The sequence below is a fragment of the Geotrypetes seraphini genome, chromosome 11 (genome assembly GCF_902459505.1).
Source record: "Geotrypetes seraphini chromosome 11, aGeoSer1.1, whole genome shotgun sequence".
Lineage (NCBI taxonomy): Eukaryota > Metazoa > Chordata > Amphibia > Gymnophiona > Dermophiidae > Geotrypetes > Geotrypetes seraphini.
This window is the reverse complement of record NC_047094.1, coordinates 58514818-58542465: the sequence shown is the minus strand read 5'-3', so window position 1 is coordinate 58542465 and position 27648 is coordinate 58514818. Positions and strand designations below refer to the sequence as shown.

The 27648-nt window shown below is 44.1% G+C and overlaps 1 protein-coding gene across 8 annotated transcripts in view; it reads left to right on the top strand.

Annotated features, from left to right (window-relative positions):
* Positions 1–27648, top strand: part of CREBBP (CREB binding protein) — a 676455-nt gene that overhangs the window by 260973 nt on the left and 387834 nt on the right. For all 8 annotated transcript variants that reach the window (XM_033962544.1, XM_033962542.1, XM_033962548.1 and 5 more), the window contains one exon: positions 703–759. In XM_033962544.1, the coding sequence (XP_033818435.1) occupies positions 703–759 (57 nt within the window). The remainder of the gene's footprint in view (positions 1–702; positions 760–27648) is intronic.

Sequence of the window (27648 nt, the reverse complement as noted above, 5' to 3'; positions counted from 1 at the left end):
CTGTATTATCTTTATTGGCTGGGACTGCAAATGTCCTCCATCAGAGTGCATTTTAGTGTTTTCTCAGCCTCTCATGTCTTTATTGATAGGCCTGCAGCTTCAAAATGTTCACCATTTCTGACACCCCCCCCCCCCCCCATATGTTGGAAACTCGGGCTTGATCAGGGACATACTATATCCATTCAGTTCTTGATTACATCACTCACTTATATGCCTGATCAATCCTGCAGCCTACAGCAAACACCTGCTACAGTTGAGAAACAATATTTTCCTCTTGCAGCCTCTTTTGGAGTTATCATCTTTATTTAGTACTGAAGGAACATTGCACAATAGTGGCAGGACAGGAAGCCCTGTGCATTTCAAAACTTTATAAACTTTATTACAGTTTGCTAATGGATGTTGTGTATTGATGCCATTGGCTTGACTTCAGCCATTTGTATAGCCACTTTACCTTGTTGTCTACAGAAAACACTTGTTACCAGTAAGAAGCTTCATTTTATGTACTGATTATAATTCTGTTGCACGATCTTTAAACTTGGAACCAGAATTTTTTTCTAAGCCATGCCTTTTGAATGTGCACTTTAATTGAGGTTGTCAGAGCTATTTTAAACCTATCTGTGGTAACTGTTGCTCTCTGTCTGAAATAAAGTAATAGTTAAGAGGAATTTCACTTAATAGTCCTTTTTGTGACTTGTATTTCAGATGGGCCCATGTCCATGCCAAATGTGCCTAGTATAAACCGTATGCAGCTCTCTCCAGGTATGAAATGTGATCTATCAGAATAATCATAGTATTTCCTTTATTCTTTCTCTCTCATTTGACATTATTGATATGTAGTGTGCCTGCCATTTTAGTTCATTTATATAAGTAGAAATAAAGGTTCGCAGACAGCTTGTAGTGATTAACATTTTATGGGACTAATATTTTTTTTACTGACCTTTTGAGATTTATGCTCTCCACTAGGCCAGTGCAAAATGATAAATACAAAAAAAAATTGTTAATGTGGATCAGCTGTGGAGTGGTGGCCAGTTCAGCCCTCAAGAACCAGACAGTTCTCTTTTTAAGAATAGCTATAATAAATATGCTTGAAATATTTGCAGACTTGGGTTCAAATGTTGTAGAAGAGAGGGGGAAATGTCTAGCTAAGAATCAAGGAGCAGAAATAGGCAATAAGCCATGATAAAAAATTGGGAAACTGCAACAACTTATTAAGATGTGACTTGACATGACTTGTGTTTCAGCATCAGAGCCTGCATCAGGGGTCTATATCAAATATAAAACAAGGCAAAAACATATATAAAAGATCAACTTAAATTTCTTATATGAATAATTCAATATTAAAAAGTAAAACAGGCAGGATGTATAATTCAAACTAAGGGTGCAGAAATCAACTTTAAATTCAATGTATATGATAAATATGATTTCATATTCAAAAAGTGAAAACCAGCACCTATATATCTCTAAGTACCAATATCATCAGGATCCACTATATGCAGAAAAGCAGAATACAAGTGTTAAAGCCAATGGGTAAAGCACCTATAAATACAAAATAATGTGTTTATGGCAGTACATACAGCAACTCTGATAAGCAACATTGATTAATTTAAATAAAGAACATTTTAAAGAAATACTTATTTAAATTTAACAGGTTTTTTTTAGATAAAACATGAGGTAAAACAAAAATATTTACAATGCATTTTCAAGAAATATTTTAAGAAATTTGTTAAACTTTCAAACTGAGAGTTGTCAAAATAACATGAAATATATGCTAGTTTTCAAGAAATGATGGGGATATGATACAGGCGTTTAAATACTTAAAATGTATTAATATGCAAACTAATCTTGAGGTAGAACTAGAGGTCATGAGTTGAGGCTGCAGGTGGGAGACTTCAGAGCAATGTCAAGAAATACGTTTTCACAGAAAGGGTGCTAAAATTCAAGAATATTTTGGGGATAAACAAAAAGAAACACTATATAGAAAAAGGATGGAGTCCAATTAAAACAAAACTTAAATGACCTCGTAACTGAAGTGAGCTTTGACAGTAGCTTCAGAGATTGGTTAGTTAAGTACAATGCCATGCAGACTATGGTCTGAGCCCCGTAAATGACAGAGAAATCAGATCAGGATCAAAGCTGCAGTAAGCTCTGGCAACTTTGTTAGGTGGGAAATAGGACCAGTGCTGGGCAGACGTCTACAGTCTGGGCTCTAAAACTGGCAGGGGGAGAGAGAGAGATTTAAGTGTACCAATGTGTAATCATGAAGAAATGGAACCTGTGTATATTCCAGATTTCAACTCTGGCCACCTTATTGGACAGATTGGTCTTTACCAGCAGACATGTACTATGTTAACTATAATACTGAAAGTCCTCATCAAAAGTGAGCTCTTGAGCAAGACAAACTGCAAAGTAACAGGTGAATACACAAAAAAAATATGACAATATATCTGCATATAATCAGCTGCTTTATTATTGAATGAGCCTTTCAAAAGGTACCTGTTAATAATTTCAAAAAAGTGAATATCATATGCACTATAAAATATTTGAATAACATCTTATAAGAAATGTGTAAAAACAGCTTGAACCATCTTCAACTAATCGGACATATATCTTAATGAATTAAGTGTCTTCTAAAGGATCACAGTGTAGAGTATCTGAAACACTGCACATGTTATGTCAGATACAACCTCTATTCCCCTGCTTCCTGTTCCCTTGTAAACTATATAAGGTTTAGTTTTAGTTTAGTGTAGGACCTACAAATTGAGCAACCACTGGCTAGGGTGGGGAGGTTGTGTGTTAGCAGGCCATGGGCAGGTTCCATATTTGGGTGCATAACTGATAAAATACTATAGGTTATATGGCATTTACATATGACTTATTTTATGGTGCAAGTGATGGAACCTAAATGTTGGCTTCTAAATGCCAGTATGTGAATTATTTTAGAATAAATATTTTAGCATTTAAATTTGAATGACCGTTATAGAATTGTTTTCATAGTTCACAGCTGAAGCACCAAAAGCGAGATTACGGAAGAAAAACAGCAATAGGGATGGAGGTGTGGTAGACGCTAATCGATTTTCAGAGGAGTGTTTCTGAGGAGTTTACTAAACTAAAGGTGAATAAAGCGATGGGGCACATCCAAGGATACTTAGGGAATTTAGGGAAGTTCTGCTGGCTAACCTTTTTAATGATTCTCTAGAGTTGGGAGTGGTACCAGAGGATTAGAGCAGGGCAGATGTGGCCCTTCTCCACAAAAGTGTAAGTAAGGAAAAAGTAGGGAACTACAATCTGGTTAGTCTGTCTTCTGTGTTAAGTAAATTAATGGAAATACTTTAAAACAAAGAATAGTACAGTTTCTGGAATCCAGTGGATTACAGGACTTGAGGCAACATGGATTCATTAGAGGCAGATTTTGTCAGACAAATCTGATCGATTTCTTTGACTGGGTGACCAGAAAATTGAATAGAGGGAGAGCAATAGGTGTAATATATTTAGATTTTAGCAAAGCCTTTGACAGTGTTCCACATAGATATCTAATAAATAAACTGAGTGCCCTTGGGATGGGCACTGGGTCAGGAACTGGTTGCGTGGAAGGCAACAGAGGGTAGTGGTCAGTGGAGATCGCTTTGAGGAAAGAGATGTTACCAGCGGTATGTCTCAAGGTTTGATTCTTGGGCCTGTTCTTTTTAACATTTTTGTAAGTGATATTGCTGAAGGACTGACTGATAAGATTTGCCTCTTTGCAGATGATACCAAAATCTGCAATAGAGTAAACACCCAGGGTGGTGTGAATAACATGAGGAAGGACCTAGCAAAGCTTGTGGAATGGTCTGAAATTTGGCAGCTGAGATTTAATGCTAAGAAATGCAAGGTCATGCATTTGGGCTTCAGAAACCCGAGGGAATGATACAGTTTAGGGGGTGAAGAACTTTTGTACATGGAAAAGGAGTGGGACTTAGGTGTGATAGTATGTGATGATCTTAAGGTGCACAAACGGGTTTGAAAAAGCAGAAGCTAGGAGGATGCTTCGGTATATATAGAGGAATGGCCAGTAGGAAAAAGGAGGTATTTATGCCCCTGTATAAGACTTTGGGGAGACCTCAGTTATAATATTGTGTACAATTCTGGAGGCCGCACTTTCAAAAAGATGTAAACAGGATGGAGTCAGTCCAGAGAAAGGCAACAAAAATGATTGATGGTCTGTCATAAGGCATATGGGGAGACACGTAAAGATGTCAATATGTATACTTTGGAGGAAAGGCAGGCGAGGGGAGTTATGACAGAGATGCTTAAATACTTTTATCCCAGGACAAGCAGGCAGCATATTCTCAACATATGGGTGACGTCAACCATGGAGCCCCGATGGAGACAGCTTCACAAGTAGACTTGAAGAACTTTTGGAAAGTTTGCGACTGCCGCACCGTGCGTGCGCGAGTGCCTTTCCGCCTGATGTAGGGCATTCGTCTCCTCAGTTCTAAGTTTTCCACGAAGCTGGGAAGCCCTCGTTTCGACGCTCTGCACGAGATCTAGTTCATGAAACCATGCCTTCTTATCGCCGTGGCTCGTGTTTGTTCTTCACAGTTGTTGCGGTGCGCATGTGTAAAAAAAACAAAAAACAACCAAAAAAACCCCAACATAACTTAACTTTTTCAGTCGTGTTATGGTGGGGCCTGTTCTGTGGCCTCAGCCTGCGGGTTTCGATTTAACTGCGGCCATTTTCCATTCCATGTCCTGGCCGGTCACAAGGTTCAAGAAGTGTAGCAGGTGTCAACGCGCGATCGCTATCACTGACCCACATAACTGGTGTGTTCAGTGTCTAGGACCTGATCATCATCCAGAGTCATGCGCTCACTGTGCTACACTTCAAAATTGAGCCCTTAAACGCCGTAGAATTCAAATTGAAAAGATCTTTGGGGCCATGGATCTTCCTCCAAAACCCTTGACTGCGCCAAAGTCCTCAACCTTGGCCTCGCTTAAGCCTTCCTCGATGGGGGAGTCCTCCTCTTTGGAGAAGTCTGCAAAATCGTCCCCCGAGGGGCCGCTCTCCTCAGTGTCTCCTTCAGGTAAGCTTTCAAAGCCAGCCCTTCAGGAGTCACAGTCCACTCCAACAGCGAGCTCAATGGGACCTGTTGCTTCAAGACTTTTTAAGAAGCGTGTCTCTAAGTCAAGGAAACACTCATTCTCGAGGTCTACTTCCTCTGAGTCCATAGCCACACCAATTGCACCTGCTCCACTGGTCTCTGTGCTGGCTTTGCAGAATATTCTTCGAGGCACAGTTCATCTCCACAACATCTGTCAAGGCAGACCTTGTTCATCAAGGCATCAAGACTCCTCGAGGTCACAAACTCCTTTCTCGAGGAAGTCTGTTGTGGAACCTCACATTCAGACAGCACAGGTCTCTCGTCAGTCGAGTTCCTCTCCTGCGAGGTTTTCTTCACCAACTGGTTCTTCAAAACGAAAACGTTCTGCATCTCCCACTCGTTCTAGAAGCGGTTTTTCATCTTCATCTTTGCGTTTGGATTCTGAACTGCTGTACTAATATTCCAGGGAGGCTTCACCTCCTTTCTCTTCTGTAAAGGGTACCTCAAGGGATTCTCGTTCGCCTTTACCTCAATAAGGTCACTCCTCTTCTGATCCAGTGCCCTTTACTAAGTTCTGGCTCTTCTCTAACATGTAATTTCTTTTCCCTTACTTTCCACTCTATTTATAAACTTATGTAAACCTTTTCCCTTCCTTTCTCATTTTTAAGTTCTTGTAAACCGTGCCAAGCTCTACTTTCGTGGAGATGATGCGGTATATAAACTTAAGGTTTAGTTTAGTTTAGTTTAAAGATCTCAATATTGCCTTGGAGTCTGATTCCAAATACTCTAAGGAGTTTATAGAAGAGCTGGGTATGCCTAATCCTCCTAGGGATTCTCTCAAATTACTCTGAATGGCATTCTTTCTCAGACTTTCAAGAGGAACCTTGATACTCCATATTCCATTCCTGCTGTGCCAGCAAAGTTGGAATCTCGATATAAGATGGTTCATTGTAAGGGATTTGTAAAGTCTCAACTATCCCATCAGTCTCTTTTCGTGGAGTCCTCTTTAAAAAGAACCAATCCTGCCAAGGTTTATGGCTGAGAGAGAAAGACTATGGCCATCGTCTGTATCAAAATTCTATGATGACAAATAGGATTTTAAACTACAATTTTGTCTTTACATCATATCTCAAACATTAGGTCAACGCTATGTCTACTTTCTTCAAGTATCTTCCACAACATCGCCTACCAGAGTTCCAACATATGCATGCAACTCTAGGTCAACTTTGCTTGCATATGGTTCAGTCTGCATATGATGCTTTTGAAATGTCCTCCAGGGTAACGGAATTCTCAGTGGCAATGTGCTATCTAACCTGGCTCCGCACTGTGGATATGGATCCAAATCAGCAGGATCGACTGGCCAACATCCCATGTCAAGGGAATGAGCTGTTTGATGACTATTGAGGCAGCTACAAAGCGCTTGTATGAGCATGAGAAATCATTTGCCTCCATAGTTAGACCAAAGCCGAAGCCTTCCACTGCTAAGAGTTATAGGCCTCCCCCATCTTATCAGAGGCATTATCCTCAGAAGTCAGCACCTTATTCAAGGCCGCCTCCTATGAAACAAAAGCAACAACAACAGCGGCAGCGTAAGCCTCAGACTCCTGCTGCCCCTAAGTCCATTCAGCCTTTTTGACCATCTAACACAGAACATAACCTCAGTCGTTCTTTCTCTGTTCTCTCCTCTTCCCATCGGAGGTTGTCTCCATCATTTTTATCAACAATGGGAACTCATTACATCCGACCTCTGGGTCCTCACAATCATCAGGGAAGGTTACTCTCTTCACTTCAGGTTCCACCAGATCTTCCCCCAAGAGAGTATCCTTCCAATCGGTCGCAAACCACCCTTCTTCTTCAGAAAGCTTAAGCTCTGCTTTGTCTCTGTGCCATCGAGGAAGTTCCTCTGGAACAACAGAGCACAGGGTTTTACTCCCATTACTTCCTTGTCCCGAAGAAGACGGGGGATCTCAGAGCTCTCAACAAATTTCTTGTGAAATTTCTCTAGCATCCTTGTATCCCCTTCTGGATCGCAACGATTGGTTATGCTCTCTGGATCTCAAAGAGGCTTACACTCATATTCCCATTCATCCAGCCTCTCGCAAATTTCTCAGATTTCAGGGGGGGGAAATCATCTTTTTCAATACAGAGTGCTGCCTTTCGGCCTGGCATAATCTCCCAAAGTTTTCATCAAGTGCCTAGTAATGGTGGCAACAACTGTACGCAACCATGGTCTCCAGGTTTTCCCGTACCTGGACGACTGGCTCATCAAAGATTCAACATATCAGGGGGTTATTGTAGCGACACAACAGACTATTTGGTTCCTCCAACATTTGGGGTTCAAAATAAACTTTCCAAAATCCCAGCTACAGCCCTCTCAAAGCCTAAACTTCATTGGAGCTGTACTGGACACTGTAAAACTCAGAGCATCCCTTCCTCAACAGGGTCAGGATACTCTCATGTCTCAAGGTGTCATCCCTCACTTCACTTTCAGCGAGACACATGATGGTTCTCCTAGGTCACATGGCCTCTACAATTCATGTGACTCCTTTTGCCAGACTTCACCTCAGAATTCCTCAGTAGACCCTGGCATTTCAGTGGACGCTGGCTTCCGATCCATTCTCTCAGCACATTACAGTCACTCCTTCATTCAAACAGTCTCTCCACTGGTGGATGCTCTTTTCCAATCTCTCCAGAGGTTTACTGTTTTAGAAGCCCCCTCATCAGATGGTCCTCATGACAGATTCCTCGACCTACGCTTGGGGGGGGGGGGGGCTCATCTTGATGGTCTCCGCACTCAGGGGCATTGGTCCAGCACATATTGTCGGAGTCGCATAAATTTGTTGGAACTCAGAGCGATTTTCAATACTCTCAAAGCTTTTCAACATCATCTTCACGATCAAGTGGTCCTCATTCGTACAGACAATTAAGTCGCCATGTACTATGTCAACAAGCAGGGAGGAACATGATCTCTCTCCCTTTGCAAGGAAGCTCAGAAAGTTTGGAATTGGGCAATTCTTCACAACACTTTTCTGAAAGCGGTCTACCTTCAAGGACAGAAAAACTTTCTGGTGGACAAATTGAGTCGTCTTCTACAACCTCACGAATGGACACTCAATTCGTCGCCTCTCCATCACATTTTTTTTCTCAGTGGGAAACCCGTCAAATAGATCTCTTTGCGTCTCCCCACAACAAGCTGCCTCAGTTTTGCTCTAGGACATACTCTCTTCACCGCCTGGAGGCAGATGCCTTTCTTCTGGAATGGATGAACAGATTTCTGTATGCATTTCCTCCGTTCTCTCTAATTCTCAAGACACTTGTAAAACTGAAACATAAACATGCCACCATGATTCTCATAGCTCCTCAGTGGCCCAGACAACCTTGGTTCTCCCTTCTACTTCAACTATAGCACGGAGCCACTACTTCTACCAGTTTTTCCATCTCTGCTTATACAGAGTCAGGGTTCTCTACTTCATCCCAACCTGCAGTCTCTGCACCTGAAAGCTTGGTACCTTTCAACGTAACTACCAATCTTCAATTTTCTCAATCTGTTCAGGACATTTTAGAGGCTTCCAGGAAGCCTACCACTAGGCAATGCTACAACCAGAAATGGACTAGGTTTTCTGCTTGGTGTGCTCTTCATCACAAAGAGCCTCAGTCTACCTCCTTGTCTTTAGTTCTGGATTACCCATTTCATTTATCACAATCAGGCCTCAAATCAACCTCTATTAGAGTCGATCTCAGTGCAATTGCTGCTTTCCATCAGCTGTTGGAAGGGAAACCTTTATCTGCTCATCCTGTGGTTTCCAGATTTATAAAAGGACTTTTCAATGTTAAACCACCTCTCAAACCACCTCCAGTGGTTTGGGATCTCAATGTGGTTCTCACTAAATTGATGAAGCCTTCTTTTGAACCAATGTCTACGGCTCATCTGAAATATCTCACTTGGAAAGTGTTTTTTCTCATTGCTCTCATGTCTGTTCGCAGAGTCAGTGAGCTAGAAGCTTTAGTGGCAGACCCACCTTTCACAGTATTCCATCATGACAAAGTGGTCATCCGTACTCATCCAAAATTCTTACCAAAAGTTGTTTCAGAATTTCATCTCAATCAATCCATTGTACTTCCAGTGCTTTTTCCAAAGCCTCATTCTCACCCTGGAGAAACAGCTCTTCATACTTTGGACTGCAAGCATGCTTTAGCTTTCTACTTACAAAGTTCTAAGCCACACAGATCTTCTCCTCAACTTTTTGTCTCCTTCAATCCAAACAAGTTGGGACATCCAGTTTCCAAGACCATTTCATTCTGCTATGCTCAGGCTGGACTGCATCTAGAGCAGTGGTTCCCAAACCCTGTCCTGAGGGACCCCCAGCCAGTCGGGTTTTCAAGATATCCCTAATGAATATGCATGAGAGAGATTTGCATATAATGGAAGTGACAAGTATGCAAATCTCTCATGCATATTCATTAGGGATATCTTGAAAACCTGACTGGCTGGGGGTCCCCCAGGACAGGGTTTGGGAACCACTGATCTAGAGGGTCGAGTCACAGCCCATAAAGTTAGAGCCATGGCGGCATCTGTAGCTTTCCTTAGATCTACTCCCAAAGAGGAAATCTGCAAAGCTGCCACTTGGTCCTCGGTTCATACATTCACCTCTCATTATTGTCTGGATTCTTTTTCCAGACGGGATGACCACTTTGGCCAGGCAATATTACAAAATCTATTCTCCTGAATTACCAACACTTCCACCATCCCATTCTGGTTAGCTTGGAGGTTGCCCATATGTTGAGAATATGCTGCCTGCTTGTCCTGGGATAAAACACAGTTACTTACCATAACAGGTGTTATCCAGGGACAAGCAGGCAGATATTTTCACAACCCACCCAACTCGCCGGGTTGGCTTCTTAGCTAGATATCTGAACTGAGGAGACGCGTGCCCTACGTCGGGCTGGAAGGCATTCGTGCATGCACGGTGTGGCAGTCGCAAACTTTCCAAAACTTCTTCAAGTCTGCTTGTGAAGCTGTCCGCATCGGGGCTCCGTGGTTGACGTCAACCATATGTTGAGAATATCTGCCTGCTGACCCTGAATAACACCTGTTAACGGTAAGTAACTGTGCTATGTGGCATAAATATAAATGAGGTGAGTCTTTCAGTTGAAAGGAAACTCTAGAGTGAGGTTAAGAGATGATAGACTCAGAGTACATTACATTAGTGACTTCTATTCCGCTCGTACCTTGCAGTTCTAGGAAAATTACAGTTTAGGAATTAGGATTACAAAGAAGCTATCTGGACATTTCCAGGAAAATTACAGTTTAGGAATTAGGATTACAAAGAAGATAACTGGACATTTCCAGGAGATTTTCAATTTAGGGAGCTGTATGCATGGTTGATACTTTGGAGAGAAAAAATTACAAGAGAGGGTGAGACTTTGAGGGGGGATTTACAAGGGAGGGGAAAGGACAAGGGGAAGAGTTAAGATAGCTGGATACATTTTTTGAATAGCAGGGTTTTGATTCCTTTTCAAAATGATTTGAAGTCGCTTGTTGTTGTCAGCAAGTTGGAGATGGAGTGGTCAAGTTTCGCTGCCTGCGTCGCTAGTAGGTTGTCAAAACATCTTCTTGCGCCGAGTACCTTTGAATGGGGGGTAGGTAAATGGGGTCTGAGTTCTTCTTTGTCTAGTAGTAAGGTTCTGATTTAGGCGGTTGTTTAGGTAAGTGGGGGCAGTGCCATTTAATGCATTGAATAATAGACAGTATAATTTGAATTGAATTCGTGCTTGTATTGGTAACTAGTGTGCGTCTAGGTAGGCAGTGGTGATGTGGTTAGCGAGTAGATCAATCTGAGAGCTGTGTTTTGTACAGTCTGTAGTTGTTTTATCATGTTTGCAGGGCATGGTAGATAGAGGATGTTGCAATAGTCCACTAGACCTAGGACTAGGGATTGGACTATGAGCCTATATTGCTCTGTGTCAAAGAATTTTCTTATTTTTCTTAGATTTCTCATGGTTAAAAATGCTTTTTGGGTAGTCTTGTTAATTTGGACCTGCATTGTGCAGCATCTATCTATCATCACTCCTAGGAGTTTAAGATCAGACTGTATAGGGTATTTGGTGGCATTAATTTCTAATTCTGAAATGGAAGGGGTTTTGGCCTTTTCGAGCAAAAGAAATTTTGTTTTGTATGAGTTTAGTTTCAGTTTGTGATCTATTATCCATTTTTCCACTGCTTCTAGTATTTTTTTCAGTTTTCTGTTGAGGTGGGATCTGGAGAATCAAAGTGAAGGAATATGGTGATGTCGTCTGCGTAGCTGAAAGATATTACATTTAGGTTATCTAGAGTGGTCCCAACGGAGGATATAAAGAGATTGAAGAGCGTAGGCGACAGTGGTGACCCTTGTGGAACTCCACAGGGGTTAGACCATGATTCTGATTTAAGATCGTTTGATTTTACTCTGTAAGTTCTTGATTTAAGAAATCCTTGGAACCAGTTGTATACCTTGCCTAAGATCCCTATGCCTTCAAGTATCTGTAGTAGTATGGAGTGGTCAACCAGGTCAAATGCAGCAGAGAGATCAAGTTGAATTATCAGCATCCTTCTGCCTTTGCTAAGGTACTGTCGGGCTGTGTCTAGTAGGGTTGCTAGTAGTGACTCCGTGCTATGGTTGGATCTGAACCCTGATTGTGAGGGATGAAGTAGGTTGTGGTCTTCTAGGTAGTTAGTGAGGTATTGAGCAACTAGTCCTTCTATTAGTTTAACGTATATTGGTATTGAAGCGATGGGTCTGTAGTTGGAGGGGATATCTATTGGGCCTTTATGATCTTTAACAATTGGGGTGATTATGATCTCTCCTAGGTCCTGTGGGAATTAGACCTTCTGTGAGCGTGGTTTGTATCCATTGCATGAGGCTAGCTCTAAATTTGGGGGAGGCATTTATTATCAGATATGTGGGACAGTTGTTCAGGTCGCATGATGCTTGACTGTATTTTTTGTAGAGTCGGTTCATATCAGACCAATGTACTACGGGGAAGTTGGTCCAGTTTCTGTCAGCTGCAATGGCTTCTCCTATTGCAGGGTTTGTTATTATCTCGTCGAGGTGGGTGCGTGTTTTGATGAAGGTGGTCCTGATCTTAGTAATCTTGTTTTTGAAGTGGTCTGCAAGTTGGGTTGCTGTTGGTGGATGGTTTCCTTGTGCGGCTAGGAAAGGTTTGGTATCAGTGAGGTTTTTACTAGTTTGAATAGTTTTTTTGTGTCTAGGGCCTCCATGCTGACCAGTTTGGAGTAGTAAGCTTTTCCTTTTTCCTTGAGTTTGACCTTATATTGTTTGATTAGGCTTCTCCATGCTATTTTAATGTGTTCTTGGTTCTTTTTTTCCAGTCTCTCTGCAATGCTTTTTGAGTTGGAGAAGTTCGGTATTGAACCATTTGTCAGACGGTCTGCAGATTCTGTATTTTGATTTTACTGGTGCTAGCTCATTCAGGATTGTTTCACTTAAGGTTCGCCTTTGTGATATGAATTCTTTGGGGGTCTATGGTATCGATTGCGAGGTCTGCTTTGTCCCAGAATGTGGTGGGTTCGATTTTTTGGTGGGTTTTGAAGGGGGTTTTGTGGGGTTGATGTTTGTTATAGCATTGAGCCCAGTTGATGTTGAAGGTATATTTATAATGATCTGACCAGAGGAAGGGGTGCCAGGCCCCATTTGAGATGTGGATTTCAGGTGTGTGAGGGTGTTGGGGTCATGTATGCAGCGATATCTAGTTGGTGGCCTTTGTCATATGTGGGTTGTGGGTTAAGAATCTGGTAGGTTAGTGCTTTGAGGTATGAGAGTATATTTTCAACTTGTTTGGAGGTGTGGTCTTCTAGGTGGAGGTTTATGTCTCCAAGGAGCAGGTTATGTGTTGACGTTAGAGAGTTCTGGAAGATGAAGTCTTCAAGTACTCGTTTTTTGGTTATCAATTTTCCTGGTGTTATGTAGCAGAGAATGCAGGTCAAGGTACCTTTGAGTGTTTTGTCGGATAGTTGGCAGGCTAGAAGATCCAAGTGGGGAGTAGAGTATTTGTCTAGAACTTTTATGTTGAGGTTGTTTTTGACTAGGATGGCCAAACCTTCCCCTCGCTTTTTTTCTTGGCAGACCATCTCTAATTTGTATCCCTTGGGGCAGAATTCTGTTATGCAGGGGTCTGAATCGGAGGTAAGCCAGGTTTCAGCTAGGAACAGGCAACCTAGCTGTTCTTTAATCTAAGGAAATACTTTTTTACAGAAAGGGCAGTTCTTGTACAATCACACTTTATTCTGGGACCAGTGGGTTATTTTCCTCCTCCCTCCAGGGTCTGTAGGAAGCCTCAAAACTTCTGAAGCTTTTTCCTCCTCCCCCTCTTACCTCATCACTGAGCATGCTCCACAGCTTAGCATTCTTCTTTCCTAGAAACCAGGCTGTAGGAGCTTATCTTTATTGCTCGTGTTTCATTTTGTGGTTTTTCAGTATTTTTCGTTCACAGTTTTCACCCTCTTGCTGTGGAGGTTCCATGCGGGGACATCCTTGACTGCGGGAGATCGCGGACCATTGGAAAACTCTGCATCTGGGGACTTCCCTGCTATGCAATAAGCCTCCTGGACAGCCTGCACATCAGATTGAGACTCAGGGACCATTCCTTTGAGAGCTTTCTTACCCCAGGTTCATCCACTTGTGGGTAGAGTGTAGGCTGAGTGGTTCCATGGAGGCGCGACCTAGATCAGAGCCAGACTGCTTTCCTTCGCCAGGTGGCTGTATGGTGTATCTGAGGATGGCGAAGGTCTCCAGCTGTGGAAGTCAGGCTGGTGGGGCAGTAGGAAGATATGGAATCCAGACTTCCAGCTCTGTGAAGCAAAAGATCTCCCTGGCAATAGTTTCTGCTGTCTACAGTGTTTCCATTCAGCACACCTCACAGTGAGTATAGGGCTGACAGTCTAAATTAGCAAGTTATTTTTTTTTGGGGGGGGGGAGTCTTAAAAAGGGGTTTTTAGGTGGTTTCCCTGAAGGCCCTCACCCCTGCCACCTAGAAATGGCTATTTATAGTCATAATCGACACCCGCAGTGGCCATCTTGGATTTTTCCCGATTTGATTTAGTTATTTTTTCTACTTCTAAGCTTTGTTTTTGCATGAAAACTGCACAGATGGCCTCCCCAGGCTAGGATTGGATGGATTCATGCTTCATTTGTGGCAGATGCCAGTCGGTTGCTTGACTATGTTCCGCTTACGCTGCGGATTGCACGTGGAGGGGACGAGGTTTGCCTGGACCCAGAGAGGGTCTTCAAGTACTTTCTGTCCTGACTCCTGCAAAATGGCATCAGAGAACCTGGGGAGTTTGCTGGCATTGTTTTAGCGAAATGTAAGTGCGTTTCTGGCAATATCCCTTGCAAATTCTCCAAACAATCTAAAAATGATGTGTAGTGCTCGGCTCCTGCTGCAGAGGATGAATTTTCCCCAGAATTTTATGATTGTGCTTACCAGGCGTATTTAATTCATGCTTTCTGCCTTTTTCCCTTTCGCCGGCCTCTGTACCAGTCACAAGGATCCCTGCTCCAGTGGACCAGGGTATTTCTTCTTGCTTTCCTGTCAGGGTTTTGGTGCATAGGACAGCTGTGACCGCAGTTGCACCAGATGCTTTTTCCATCGCTCTGCTGTCGCAGGGCAGCTCGGTGGTATTCACTGATGTGACGACTCTGGTGGATCTTTGGGATCCGGACCTGTTTGGAGCCTGTATTTTGGGAAGTCCTCAATTTTGCATACTTCTTGCTGATTTTATTTATGACTTGCTGCAGTAATTGGCAGTGCAGTCATAACAACAGTTGCTGCTGCATGTTCCCTTGTGAGTGACCAGAGGCTATATTCTGCCTCTTTTCCTGATCATCCTGACCTGGGTCAGATTCTGTTGGATGTCTGGAAGGCCCCTGAGGGTCCCTTGAAATGTGCTCGAGTCCTGGCATGGTTTTCTGCCATGGCAGATGGCTTAAACAAGTGCTTTACTCCCATGAAGGGGTATTCTTCGGTGGTGCAGGTCACCAAATGCACATCTCTCCCCAGTGTTGGGGATGTGGTCCTGAAGGATGTCAAGGGCCAATGCATGGCCTTCGTCCTTATGCGTCTGTTTGATTTGGCTGCGGCTGCTGTTAAAGCAGTGTTGGCCTCCACATGCCAATCCAATCTATGCCATGACCCTGTCATGGTGGTGCTTTGGATTTTTTTTTTCTCCCACTCTAGAGTGGATTGTGTGGATGATGTCTTGTTCGACTTCGTGAAAGTTTTTACCAGGTTTGGTGCCTATTCTGTTTCAGCTGGCAGAATTCTCTGGATCCGGCAATGGTCTGGTGAGTCATCATCTACAGCGATGATGAGCAGGTTGCCCTTCAAGGGTCTGGTTGCCTTTATGGATAGGGCTCAAGACTGTAAACCCAAGGCACTTCCTGGGAGCAGGTCCTGCCCTTCTAGAAGTTTTAGACATTCTCCTTTTCATCCCTTCCAGCGTTCTCATCTGTTTTTGGGTCTATCCATGGGATTGAGGTTCACTTCATCTGCCAGACCATGCTTTGGCGGGTCTTGCCGGCAGCAGTCCTCAGCAGGTCAGCCGGTGGTTTATGCTAAGAAACAGTTCTGATGCCAGGCCAATGTCTCCGAGCATCGGGAGGTGGTTGTCAGCCTTTATGGCGGAATGGCAGACCATCACCTCTGACCGCTGGGTCCTGGAGATTTTCAGGGAAGTCTATAAGCTAGAGATTTTTTTCTGTCCTCTGACCAAGTATTTTCTGGATTTGACTGTGGGCTGCCCTGAGAAGGCGGTGGCTTAAGTCAATCAACAGGGGCATGAGGAGTCCCTCTCTGAGCTGGTGGACGGAGAGACATCTTGTGGCACTGTTGGCAGCGCACGTGGCAGGTATGGACCCTTTTTAAATAGATTTTCTCAATCATCAGATGCAGGACCCCAGAGAGTGGTCTCTCTCTCACAGTGCATTCAATTGCATAATGGAGCAGTGGGTTTGATCTCATGGTATCTGTGGCCAACAAGAATACCAGTCAATTCTTCAGTTTTTATTGCAAGGCAGGGAGCGAAGGGCTGGATGATGTGGTACAGCCCTGGCTGCGGGGAAGTCATCTTTCTCTTCCCTCTGTGGCCCATTATTGGGCATCTGTTACAGTGGATAGCAGCCTATGAGGATCCAGTGATTCTGATGGCGCCCGATTGGCCGAGGTGGCTGTGGTATACTGACTTGGTTCACTTGGGGGCTTCAGCTCCTTTGCCATTTTCGTTTTATCATCCAGGGTCCACTTGCGATGCAGGATCTGAACAGTTTTGGTTTTATGTCGTGCCTCTTTAGCACATAGCCTTGAATAGCAGGGGCTATGCTTCTGGGTGCTTGCCACGTTGCTACGCAGCAAACGGAAGGCCACAGTGATGACTTCAGTGTAGGCTTGGAGGTGTTACCAGGTCTTGTGTGCCCTGAGACAGGTGGACCCTTCATTTCCTTTGTTTCTTCGTGTCCTGAAGTTTTGCAGAATTTCCTGAAGAAAGGTCTAGCAATAGCTCCGCTCCAAGCTCAGATTGCAGGTCTTCCATGTATGGGCCCTCCTTCCCTGGCAGGCTTATTGGCAGTTCATCCAGATGTGGTTTTCTGCGGGGTGTTTGGCATCTTAAAGCCTCCCTTGCACTTTCCTGGTATGACCTGGAACCTTAATATGGTTCCTTGCTCTAGCTCGTCCCCCGTAAGAGCCACTAGAAAAGGCATCTCTGAGGGATCTCACAATCAAGTCGGTTGGCTGAGTGGCTATTGCTTCAACCTGCAGGGATTCGGAGCTTCAGGTTTTCTCTTTCTCTCTCTCCTGCAGGGATCCTTCTTGCGTATTGTGGATTCCGCTGTGATGCTGTGTACTGTTCTTTTCTTCCGGGAGTGGTTTCCATTTTCTGTATGCATCAGGAAGTCCAGCTTCTTGTTTTCTCTTCCTCTGGTTCAGAAGAGCATGACCGAATGTTGCGGTCCTTGGACGTGCGCAGAAGTTTGGTGCGGTATCTGGGGGTTCTCGAGTTTCACCTCTCTGCCCACCTGTTTGTTTTGACGGGTCGTGTACTTGTCTGTCCAGTCTACGCACCTTGGAGAGTGAGAAAGATGAAGCTCCCCATCAGTTTCTTTTATCTGGTGTAGCTGACACTCTGTATGACATTATACGTGTCCTGTATCTGTTTGTAGAATGTATCCTGTATCTGTATACATGTCCTGTATCTGTCTGTAGAATGCTTTGGATAAGACAATGGACTGGCGATTCTACCTCAAAAGCTACTCTTGCCAGATTTCCTTTCAAGGGGCAGGTATTATTTGGTAAAGTTTTCTGATCTCATAATCTCTGTGGTGGACTGTTACCCTAATCCCTGCCTGATAGACCCAGGCTCCGACGACGCCAAACTGTGTAATATAGTAAGTGAAAGCAGTCTCAAGGGTAGTATGACGCAGGATCTGATCATGTTGGAAAACTGGTCCTCAACATGGCAGCTGGGCTTCAACGCTAAGAAGTGTAAGGTCATGCATCTCGGCAGCAGAAATCCATGCAGAACATAGAAACATAGAAACATAGAAACATAGAAAAAGCGGCAGAAAAGGGCTATAGCCCACCAAGTCTGCCCATTCCAAGTATCCTCCCCCCTGAGTTTACTCCCTTAAAGATCCCACGTGAGTATCCCATTTTCTCTTAAAATCCGTCACGCTGCTGGCCTTTATCACCTGGAGTGGGAGTCTGTTCCAATGATCCACAACTCTCTCGGTGAAGAAATACTTCCTGAAGTCGCCATGAAACTTCCCTCCCCTGATTTTTAGCGGATGCCCTCTGGTGGTTGAGGGTCCCATGAGCCGGAATATATCATCTTCTGACTCGATGTGCCCCGTGATATACTTATACGTTTCAATCATATCTCCCCGTTCCCTTCTTTCCTCAAGTGAGTACATCCGCAATTTCTCTAGTCTTTCTTCATACGTGAGATCCTTGAGCCCCATACACCTTGAATGGAGAAGCACTAGCTAGGACTTCAGAAGAACGGGACTTGGGAGTAATCATCAGTGCAGACATGAAGGCTGCCAAACAAGTAGAGAAGGCCTCATCCAAGGCAAGGCAAATGATGGGATGTATCAAGAGAAGCTTCGTCAGCCGCAAGCCTGAAGTCATAATGCCACTTTACAGAACCATGGTGAGACCTCATCTGGAGTACTGTGAGCAATTCTGGAGGCCACATTACCGTAAAGATGTGCTTCGAGCCGAGTCGGTCCAGCGGATGGCCACTAGAATGGTCTCCGGACTCAAGGGGGTCTCATACGAAGAAAGACTGGGCAAATTGCAGCTCTATACTCTAGAGGAGCGCAGGGAAAGGGGGGACATGATTGAGACATTTAAATATGTCACAGGACGTGTCGAGGTGGAAGACGACATCTTCCTTCCCAAAGGACCCTCGGTCACAAGGGGGCACGCGCTCAAACTCAGAGGAGGGAACTTTAATGGTGACACCAGGAAGTACTTCTTCACAGAAAGGGTGGTGGATCACTGGAACAAACTTCCGGTGCAGGTGATCAATGCCACCAGCGTGCTCGACTTTAAGAATAAATGGGACATCCACGTGGGATCACTACGAGGGTCGAGCTAAGGAACTAAGTCATCAGCACCCAGACTTAATGGGGTGAGTCAGTAGAGTGGGCAGACTTGATGGGCTGTAGCCCTTTTCTGCCATCATCTTTCTATGTTTCTATGTTTCTAACCTTTAGAGAGGCTCGGGGTGCTCAAATAGAGGGACAAACTTTCATCGTTTCTGCAGGCAAGGACTCTGGTTTCGTCAGACCATTGGGTTCTGGACATCATTCGTTCTGGCTACAAGCTGGAATTTGCCTGATCTTTAATGGATTGGTTTGTGGACTCTACCGAAGGGCATCCGCAAAAAGTGGTCACAGTGCAAGCTACTGTGAAAAGGTTGCTTGATATTCAGGCCATAGAGCCTGTGCCGCCTGAAGACTCAGGCTCTGGCAGATACTCCATATACTTTATGTCAAAGAAAAGTTCTGATGATTGCAGACCCATTCTGAACCTTACGGAAATGCAGCGCTCAAAGTTCCGCGCTTTCGCATATGATCTGTCATAACAGCAGTGATCCCAAGAAAGTTCCTAGCCTTTCTAGATCTAATGGAGGCCTACTTGCATTTCTATATTTTCCTAGACCACAGAAAGTTTCTCATCATTAACAATTTTCAGCTCTACTCTTTGGGCTGGCGACGTCTCCGCGCACCTTCACCAAGGTGATGATTGTGGTAGCAGCTCACTTGCACGAGATGGTCCTGCAGGTGCATCCCGACCTGGACGACTAGCTGATCAGAAGCACCTCGTCCGAGGGACATCACATAGTGGATCCAAGTGATCCAATTCCTGAAGACCTGGAATGGATTGTAAATTACCGAAAGAGCAATTTGACGCTGACTCAATCCCTGGAATACCTGGGAATCTTGTTTTACACGTTTGCTGACTGAGTCTGTCTTCCAGAGGCATGCAGACAGAAGCTGTGGTCTCAGATTTATTGTTTCTTTGACAAGTCGGCTTCGTCAACATGGGACTATCTTCAAGTCCTGAGGTCCTTGGTAGCCATAATTGATGTGGTGCCTTGGGCTAAAGCTCACTTGCATCCTTTCCAAAACGCTTTACTCCCATGCTGGCCTCCATAGGCAGACATGTCAAGCCAGCAAGTATTGGTGGTTCTGTCTTCGTTCCCTCACCCAGGGCATGCTCAGATTGCTTCCTGGATGGTCATAACAACAGATTCCAGTCTCCTAGACTGGGGGAGCCCATTGAAACTGTCATCCGATTCAGGAGCATTGGATACCCTCTTAGAGAAAATGGTCGATCAACATGCTAGAAATAAATGCCATTTGGCTGGCTCTGCTAAAATTGTGGCAGATTCTCAAAGATTAAGCGATCAGAGTCTTATGACAATTCTACACTAGTGGCATATGTCAGTCTTCAGGGAGGCACCAAGAGAGTTTCTCTATTCCTGGAAGCACGCATGCTCTTCACTGGGCGGCACATCATCTTCAGGCACTATCATCAGTGCATGTTGCGGATGTGGACAATGTTCAAACCAACTTCCTCAGCAGACAGACCTTTAATCCAAAAACCCACTGTACTGCCATATAGGAGACATAAGGCATAAGGACTATAGGAGTGGTAGAAAGTTGGGTACAGTAGGTTTTGAGGGCGTTTTGGAGGGCTTACCATATAATGTATGGGGATTATGATTACCTAGAAACACAGAAACATAGTAACATGATGGCAGATAAAGACCAAATGGCCCATCTAGTCTGCTCATCCACAGTAACCATTATCTCTCTCTCTCTCAGAGATCCCACATGTCTATCCCAGACCCTCTTGAATTCAGACAGTCTCAGTTTCTGCCACCTCTTCTGGGAGACTGTTCCATGCATCTACCACCCTTTCTGTAAAAAAGTATTTCCTCAGATTACTCCGGAGCCTATCATATCTTAACTTCATCCTATACCCTCTCATTGCAGAGCTTCCTTTCAGTTGAAAGAGACGTGACTCATGCGAATTTATGCCACGTAGGTATTTAAGCGTCTCTATCATATCTCCCCTCTCCCGCCTTTCCTCCAAAGTATACAGATTGAGATCTTTAAGTCTGTCCCCATACGCCTTATCATGAAGACCACACACCATTTTAGTAGCCTTCCTCTGGACCGACTCCATCCTTTTTATATCTTTTTGAAGGTGCGGCCTCCAGAATTGTACACAATATTCTAAATGAGGTCTCACCAGAGTCTTGTACAGAGGCATCAATGCCTCCTTTTTCCTACTGACCATACCTCTCCCTATGCAACCTAGCATCCTTCTAGTTTTCACCATCACCTTTTCAACCTGTTTGCCCACCTTAAGATCATCACATATAATCACACCCAAGTCCCGCTCTTCCGTCGTGCACATAAGTTCTTCACCCCTAACTGTACCGTTCCCTCGGGTTTTTGCAGCCCAAATGCATGACCTTGCATTTCTTAGCATTAAATTTTAGCTGCCAAATTTCAGACCATTCTTCGAGCTTTGCCATGTCTTTCTTCATGTTATTCACACCATCCAGCTTGTCCTCTCTATTGCAGATTTTGGTATCATTTGCAAATAGGTAAATCTTACCCGACAACCCTTCAGCAATATCATTTATAAAAATGTTAAAAAGAACAGAACGTTGAGTCATACCACTGGTAACATCCCTTTCCTCAGAGCGATCTCCATTGATCACTACCCTTTGTCGCCTTCCACTGAACCAGTTTCTGACTCAGCCCGTCACTTTGGGATCCATCCCAAGGGCACAGTTTATTTATTAGACATCTGTGTGGAACACTGTCAAAAGCTTTGCTAAAATCTAAATACACCACATCTAGCGCACATCCTCTATCCAATTCGCTGGTCACCCAGTCAAAGAAATTGATCAGATTTGTCTGACAAGACCTACTTCTAGTAAATCCATGTTGCCTCCGGTCCTGTATTCCACAGGATTCCAGAAACTTCACCATTCTTTGTTTTAAAAGTATTTTCATTAATTTGCTTACCACAGAAGTCAGACTTACTGGCCTGTAATTCCCTACTTATTCCTTACTTCCACTTTTGTGGAGAGGGACCATATCCGCCCTTCTCCACTTCTTCGGTACCACTCCCAACTCTAGAGACTTATTGAAAAGGTCAGTCAGCAGAGCTACCAGAACTTCCCTAAGTTCCTCAGCACCCTCGTATGTACACCATCCGGACTCATCGTTTTGTCTACCTTTATTTTAGCTAGCTCCTCACGAACACAACCCTTTGAAAATCAGTCAGGGTCTATTATTACTCCTCCATCCCTGTTCACGTTTGTCTTCTGTGGTCCCGCTCCCTGCACTTCAGCTGTGAACACAGAACAGAAATATTTGTTAAGCAATTTGGCCTTTTCTTTATCAGCTTCTACATATTCCTCCCCTTCACCTTTTTTGTCTCACAATGCCACTTTTGCACTTTTTCCTATCAATGATATATCTAAAAAATATCATGTCTCCCTGTTTTACCGTGTCAGCTATTTTTTCTTCCATTTGCTTCTTTGCTTTCCTGACTACATGACCAGCCTCACTTAACTTTTCCAGATATTTTTGCCTGTCTTCCTTTCTGTGATCTTTTGTAGTTTATAAAAGCTAACCTCTTATTCCTTACCTTCTCAGCTACTACTTTTGAGAACCAAAACGGCCTTCTTTTCCTCTTACTTTTACTTACTTGCCTAACAAAAAGATTTGTCACCCTTACAATCACGCCTTTCAATTTTGCCCACTGCATTTCCACTCCTTCCAGACTTTCCCAGCCAGACAACAATTCCTTGATGTAAACCCCCATCCGAACAAAGTTAGTTTTTTAAAGTCTAGAACCTTTGCTTTTGAATGAGCCCTCTCTATACCCATTATAATATTAAACCATACCATGCAGTGATCACTGGATGCCAGATGATCACCCACTGTAACATCAGAAACGCTTTCCCCGTTTGTAAGCATAAATCCAGTATGACCCCCATCCTGCGTGGGTTCCATTACCAACTGCTGCAACAGTTCTCTTTGTAGAGAATCTAGGATCTTCCTACTTCTAGAAGACCCTGCAATAGGGCTACCCCAATCAACATCCAGCATGTTAAAATCACCTATTAGCAAGACTTCCCCTGTCTACCTGGACTCACACTGGTTACCAATACAAGCAAAAATTCAATTCAAACTATACTGTCTATTATTCAAAGCTATAAATGGTACTGCTCCCAAAGCTATAAATGGTACTGCTCCCACTTACCTAAACAACCGCCTAAATCAAAATCTTACTACTAGGCAAAGAAGAACTCAAACCTCATTTACTTACCCCCCTTTCAAAGATGCTCGGTACAAGAAGATGTATGACAACCTACTACCGATGCAGGCAGTGAAACTTGACCACCCCATCTCCAACTTACTGACAACAACGAGCGACTTCAAATCATTTCAAAAAGGAATCAAAACTCTGCTGTTCAAAAAATTTATCCAGATATCTTAACTCTTCCCCTTGTCCTTCTCCTCCCTTGTAATAGTCTCACCCCCACTTGTAATTTTTTCTCTCCTAAGTATCAACCATGTATTCCAATACCTAACTTGCAAATCTTCTGGAAATGTCCAGTTAGCTTCATTGTAATCCTAATACCTAAACTGTAATGTTCCTGGAAATGTCTAGTTAGCTTCTTTGTAATCCGACTAGAACTGCAAGGTACGAGTGGAATAGAAGTCACTAATGTAATGTAATGTACTATTAAATCTGTCTACGTCTTCTGTCTGTGAAGGAGGCCTGTATATCACACCAATATAAATATATTCACTATTCCCTCTTTCCAAATTGATTCACAATGCCTCTTTCTTGCCCTGAAGATACTGCAATTGTGTGGCTTTAATATGATCTTTAACATATAATGCTACTCTCCCTTCCATTGTATCGGGCGATGGTGCACCCGCATTTGGAGTACTGCGTCCAATATTGGTCGCCGTACCTTAAGAAGGATATGGCGTTACTAGAGAGGGTTCAGAAAAGAGCGACACGATTGATAAAAGGTATGGAAAACCTTTTGTATGCTGAAAAACTAGAGAAAATGGAGCTCTTTTCATTGGAAAAGCGGAGACTTAGAGAGGACATGATAGAGACTTACAAGATCATGAAGGGCATAGAGAAAGTGGAGAGGGACAGGTTCTTCAAACTTTCAAAAACTACAAGAATGAGAGGGCACTCAGAAAAATTAAAAGGGGACAGATTCAGAACCAATGCTAGAAAGTTCTTCTTCACCCAAAGGGTGGTGGACACCTGGAATGAGCTTCCAGAGGGTGTGATACGACAGAGCACGATATCGGGGTTCAAGAAAGGATTAGATAATTTCCTGAAGGAAAAAGGGATAGAAGGGTATAGATAGAAGAATATTATAAAGGTCCTGGTCCTGGACCTGATGGGCCGCCGCGTGTGCAGACTGCTGGGCATGATGGACCTCTGGTCTGACCCAGCAGAGGCAATGCTTATGTTTTTATGTCTTTCCTGAACAGATTATAGCCCAGTAAAACTACATCCCAGTAATGGTTCTCTGTGAACCATGTCTCCGTGATCGCCACTATATCCAACTGCTCTTCTTCCATCACAGCTTCTAGATCCAAAATATTGTTTCCAATACTTCAAGCATTAGTATACCTGTATACTGTTTTCCAGACATTTCCCCCTTTTCCCATCGTGTAGAGGTATTCAGTGATGTACTTACCTGAGAGCTTATACTCACCTGGGAGCTGTGATCACCCATGCCCTCATCACTTCACATTTAGTTACTACAACTCGCTACTCTCAGGTCCTCTGCTCTGTTATCTCTCTCCTCTTAAATCTGTTCAGAATTCGTGTGCATGACTTATTCCGTGAGAGCCACTTTACTCACGTTACCCCTCTCCTAAAGTCACTTCATTGGCTTCCTATCCATTTCCAAAACAATTCAAACTCCTTTTACCAGTGTTCTTCAACCTTTTTACACCTATGGACCGGCGGAAATAAAATAATTATTTCGTGGACCGGCAAACTACTAAGACTGAAATTTTTTTAAAAAAACATCGCCGCGAGCTCAGTCCCACAAACCATCTGATCCCATCCGCACAAGCCTCAAATAGTTATGATTTTATATTGAACATATTTTATTAAAGTATAAAAAGAAACAATATTCTATACATTTTATAAATACAAATAATACAGGGCAAAGATCAACAAAACCCCCTGTCTCCCCTCCCCTTCACATATATCCCCTCTACTATCAAGAAAACTGAATAAGCCAAATTATTACAGAATGCTACACAAATATCATGTAACAGAATACCACAGTCACACATGACAAGAATGGTGTTAGGGGAGTGGAACTAGGGCAACTGCCCCCTGGTCAGAGAGAGCCCTAAGCCAGCTGGAAGCTAAAGATGCACTGCCTGGGCTTTGCACTCCCCAGTTATGTCTAGCAAGATACATATTTCAAATCTGATATATTTGAATCACAAGATAGAAATAAAATTATTTTTTTCTACCTTTTGTCGTCTCTGATTTCTGCTTTCATTGCCTTTTCACTCTCTTCCATCCAGCGTCTGCCCTAAGAACATAAGAATTGCCACTGCTGGGTCAGACCAGTGGTCCATCATGCCCAGCAGTCCGCTCACGCGGTGGCCCTCTGGTCTAAGACCAGCACCCTAACTGAGACTAGCCCTACCAGCGCACGTTCTTGTTCAGTAGGAACTTGTCTAACTTTATCTTGAATCCTTGGAGGGTGTTTTCCCCTATAACAGCCTCTGGAAGAGCGTTCCAGAAGAACTTCCTTACGTTTGTACGGAATCTATCCCCTTTCAACTTTAGAGAGTGCCCTCTCGTTCTCCCTACCTTGGAGAGGGTGAATAGTGTCTTTCTCTACTAAGTCTATTCCCTTCAGTATTTTGAATATTTCGATCATGTCCCCTCTTAATCTCCTCTGTTCGAGGGCGAAGAGGCCCAGTTTCTCTAATCTTTCGCTGTACGGCAGCTCCTCCAACCCCTTAACCATCTTAATTGCTCTTCTCTGGACCCTTTTGAGTAGTACCGTGTCCTTCTTCATGTACGGTGACCAGTGCTGGACTCAGTACTCCAGGTGAGGGGGTACCATGGCCCGGTACAGCGGCATGATAACCTTCTCTGTCTCTTCAGTCCAGCATCTGCCCCTTCCATTCACTGTCTGTCTTTCCCTGCCATCTCTCCTCCTGCCCCCCCTCAATTTGGTCTGGCATCCATCATCTTCCTTCTGTTCCCCTCATGGTCTGGCATCTCTGTCCTTCCCTCCCCCTGTGGTTTTTAGCATCTCTCTCTTCTCATTTCCTCTACTCAGATCTGATATCGTTCTCTGCTCTTTCTTCCCTTTTCTTCTCTGGTCTTCCTTCTCTATTTTCTGCCTCCATCTAAATTAAATTCTTTCTTACTATTTAGTCCTGTTTCCCTCTTTTCACTGTGTCTACCCACAGCTTGTCACCCCTTTCCCTCACCCCTCCATTATCTTACTATTTTCTTCCCCCTTTATTTATCTCCTTCTTCCATCCAGTATGTGTTCTTTCCCCACTTCCATTCAGCATCTGCTCTCCCCTCTAAACTGACATCCATCTGCCTTCTGCTCTCTCTCCCTTCTTCTCACTTCCATCATCTGTCCCCTTCTCTCTCTCATCTCCTCCATTCCATCATCTGCCCCCCTTCTCCTCACCTTTGCGGGTCACTTTCTTTCCCCTGAGGGTGGCTTATGTCAGAGGGGAAGCTTTGGCCAAGCAGAACCGCTTGCAAGGAACAGTGGAACTTACTTGATGTCAATGCTGGGGCCCGTTGCTGTTTGAAGAAAAAAAAAATGTGGAGAAAAGGGACCTGCAAAGTTGAGAGGAAGGGAAACCTCCAGGACAGCTGCTCTTTGCCCTCCTTCAGCGGCCCAAGAGTCTTTAGGCAAACGGCAGCTCTGTGTGCTTTTAACTTCGGCACAGAGCTGCCCCTAAGCAGTAGTTTAGCACGGTTTCATGAGGCAGCCTCAGGGCCTTTGCTAGACCGGCCCACATCGCATCATTGAAGCGGGCCGGCCTAGCAAAGGCCCCGAGGCTGCCTCATGAAACCACGCTAAACTACTGCTTAGGGGCAGCTTTGTGCCGAAGTTAAAAGCACACAGAGCTGCCGCTGCTGGTCAGGAGGTTCGGAGACAAGGCAGGAAGCATACGCTGCAGGAATCCCGGCGAAGGCAGGAGTCCCGGCACAGCGACGGCAACAGGAAGTTGCAAGTCAGCTGTCGCCGGCACCTTTCTTTGCGGCGGGGACCCGAATCCTTCGCGGACCGGCAAGATTTTTTTGCGGACCGGCACCGGTCCGCGGACCAGCGGTTGAAGAACTGTGCCTTTTACTGTCCTACAAATGCATTCACTCAGCTGCCCCTCATTATCTTTCTTTATTTCTTTCCCCAAATTGCCCCTCCTCGCCCGTGAGCTCAACTCAGTGGATAAGTCCCTCCTCTCTGTTATCTTCTCTTCCTCTGCCAAATCCAGACTCCATCCTTTTTGTCTGTGCCATATGTCTGGAACAAACTGTCTGAATCCCTATTGCAGGCTCCATCAATGTCAGTGTTCAAGCCAAGTTAAAAACCCACCTCTTTCAACTCCTAAGCCTTCTCATCTTGGGTTCTGCACCCCAACCCTCTGTCATGACTGTCTGTCCAAGTTAGATTGTAAGATCTTCCGAGCATGGACTGTATTTAATGTCAAAATGTTCAGCTTGCGTACACCCTTCAGCACTATAGAAGTGTTAAATAGTAGTAGTAGATGCTATTAATGGCGTCATCCATACTTCGATCTTATGGCGACAGCAAAGAACAAAAAAGTGGACAGATTCTTCAGTTGAAGATTGATCCTGGAAGCAAGAGTGCAGATGCTCTGGTCCAGCCATGGCCTCAAGGTGTCCTGTTGTACATCTTTCCTTTCCTCCCTGGTTTGTG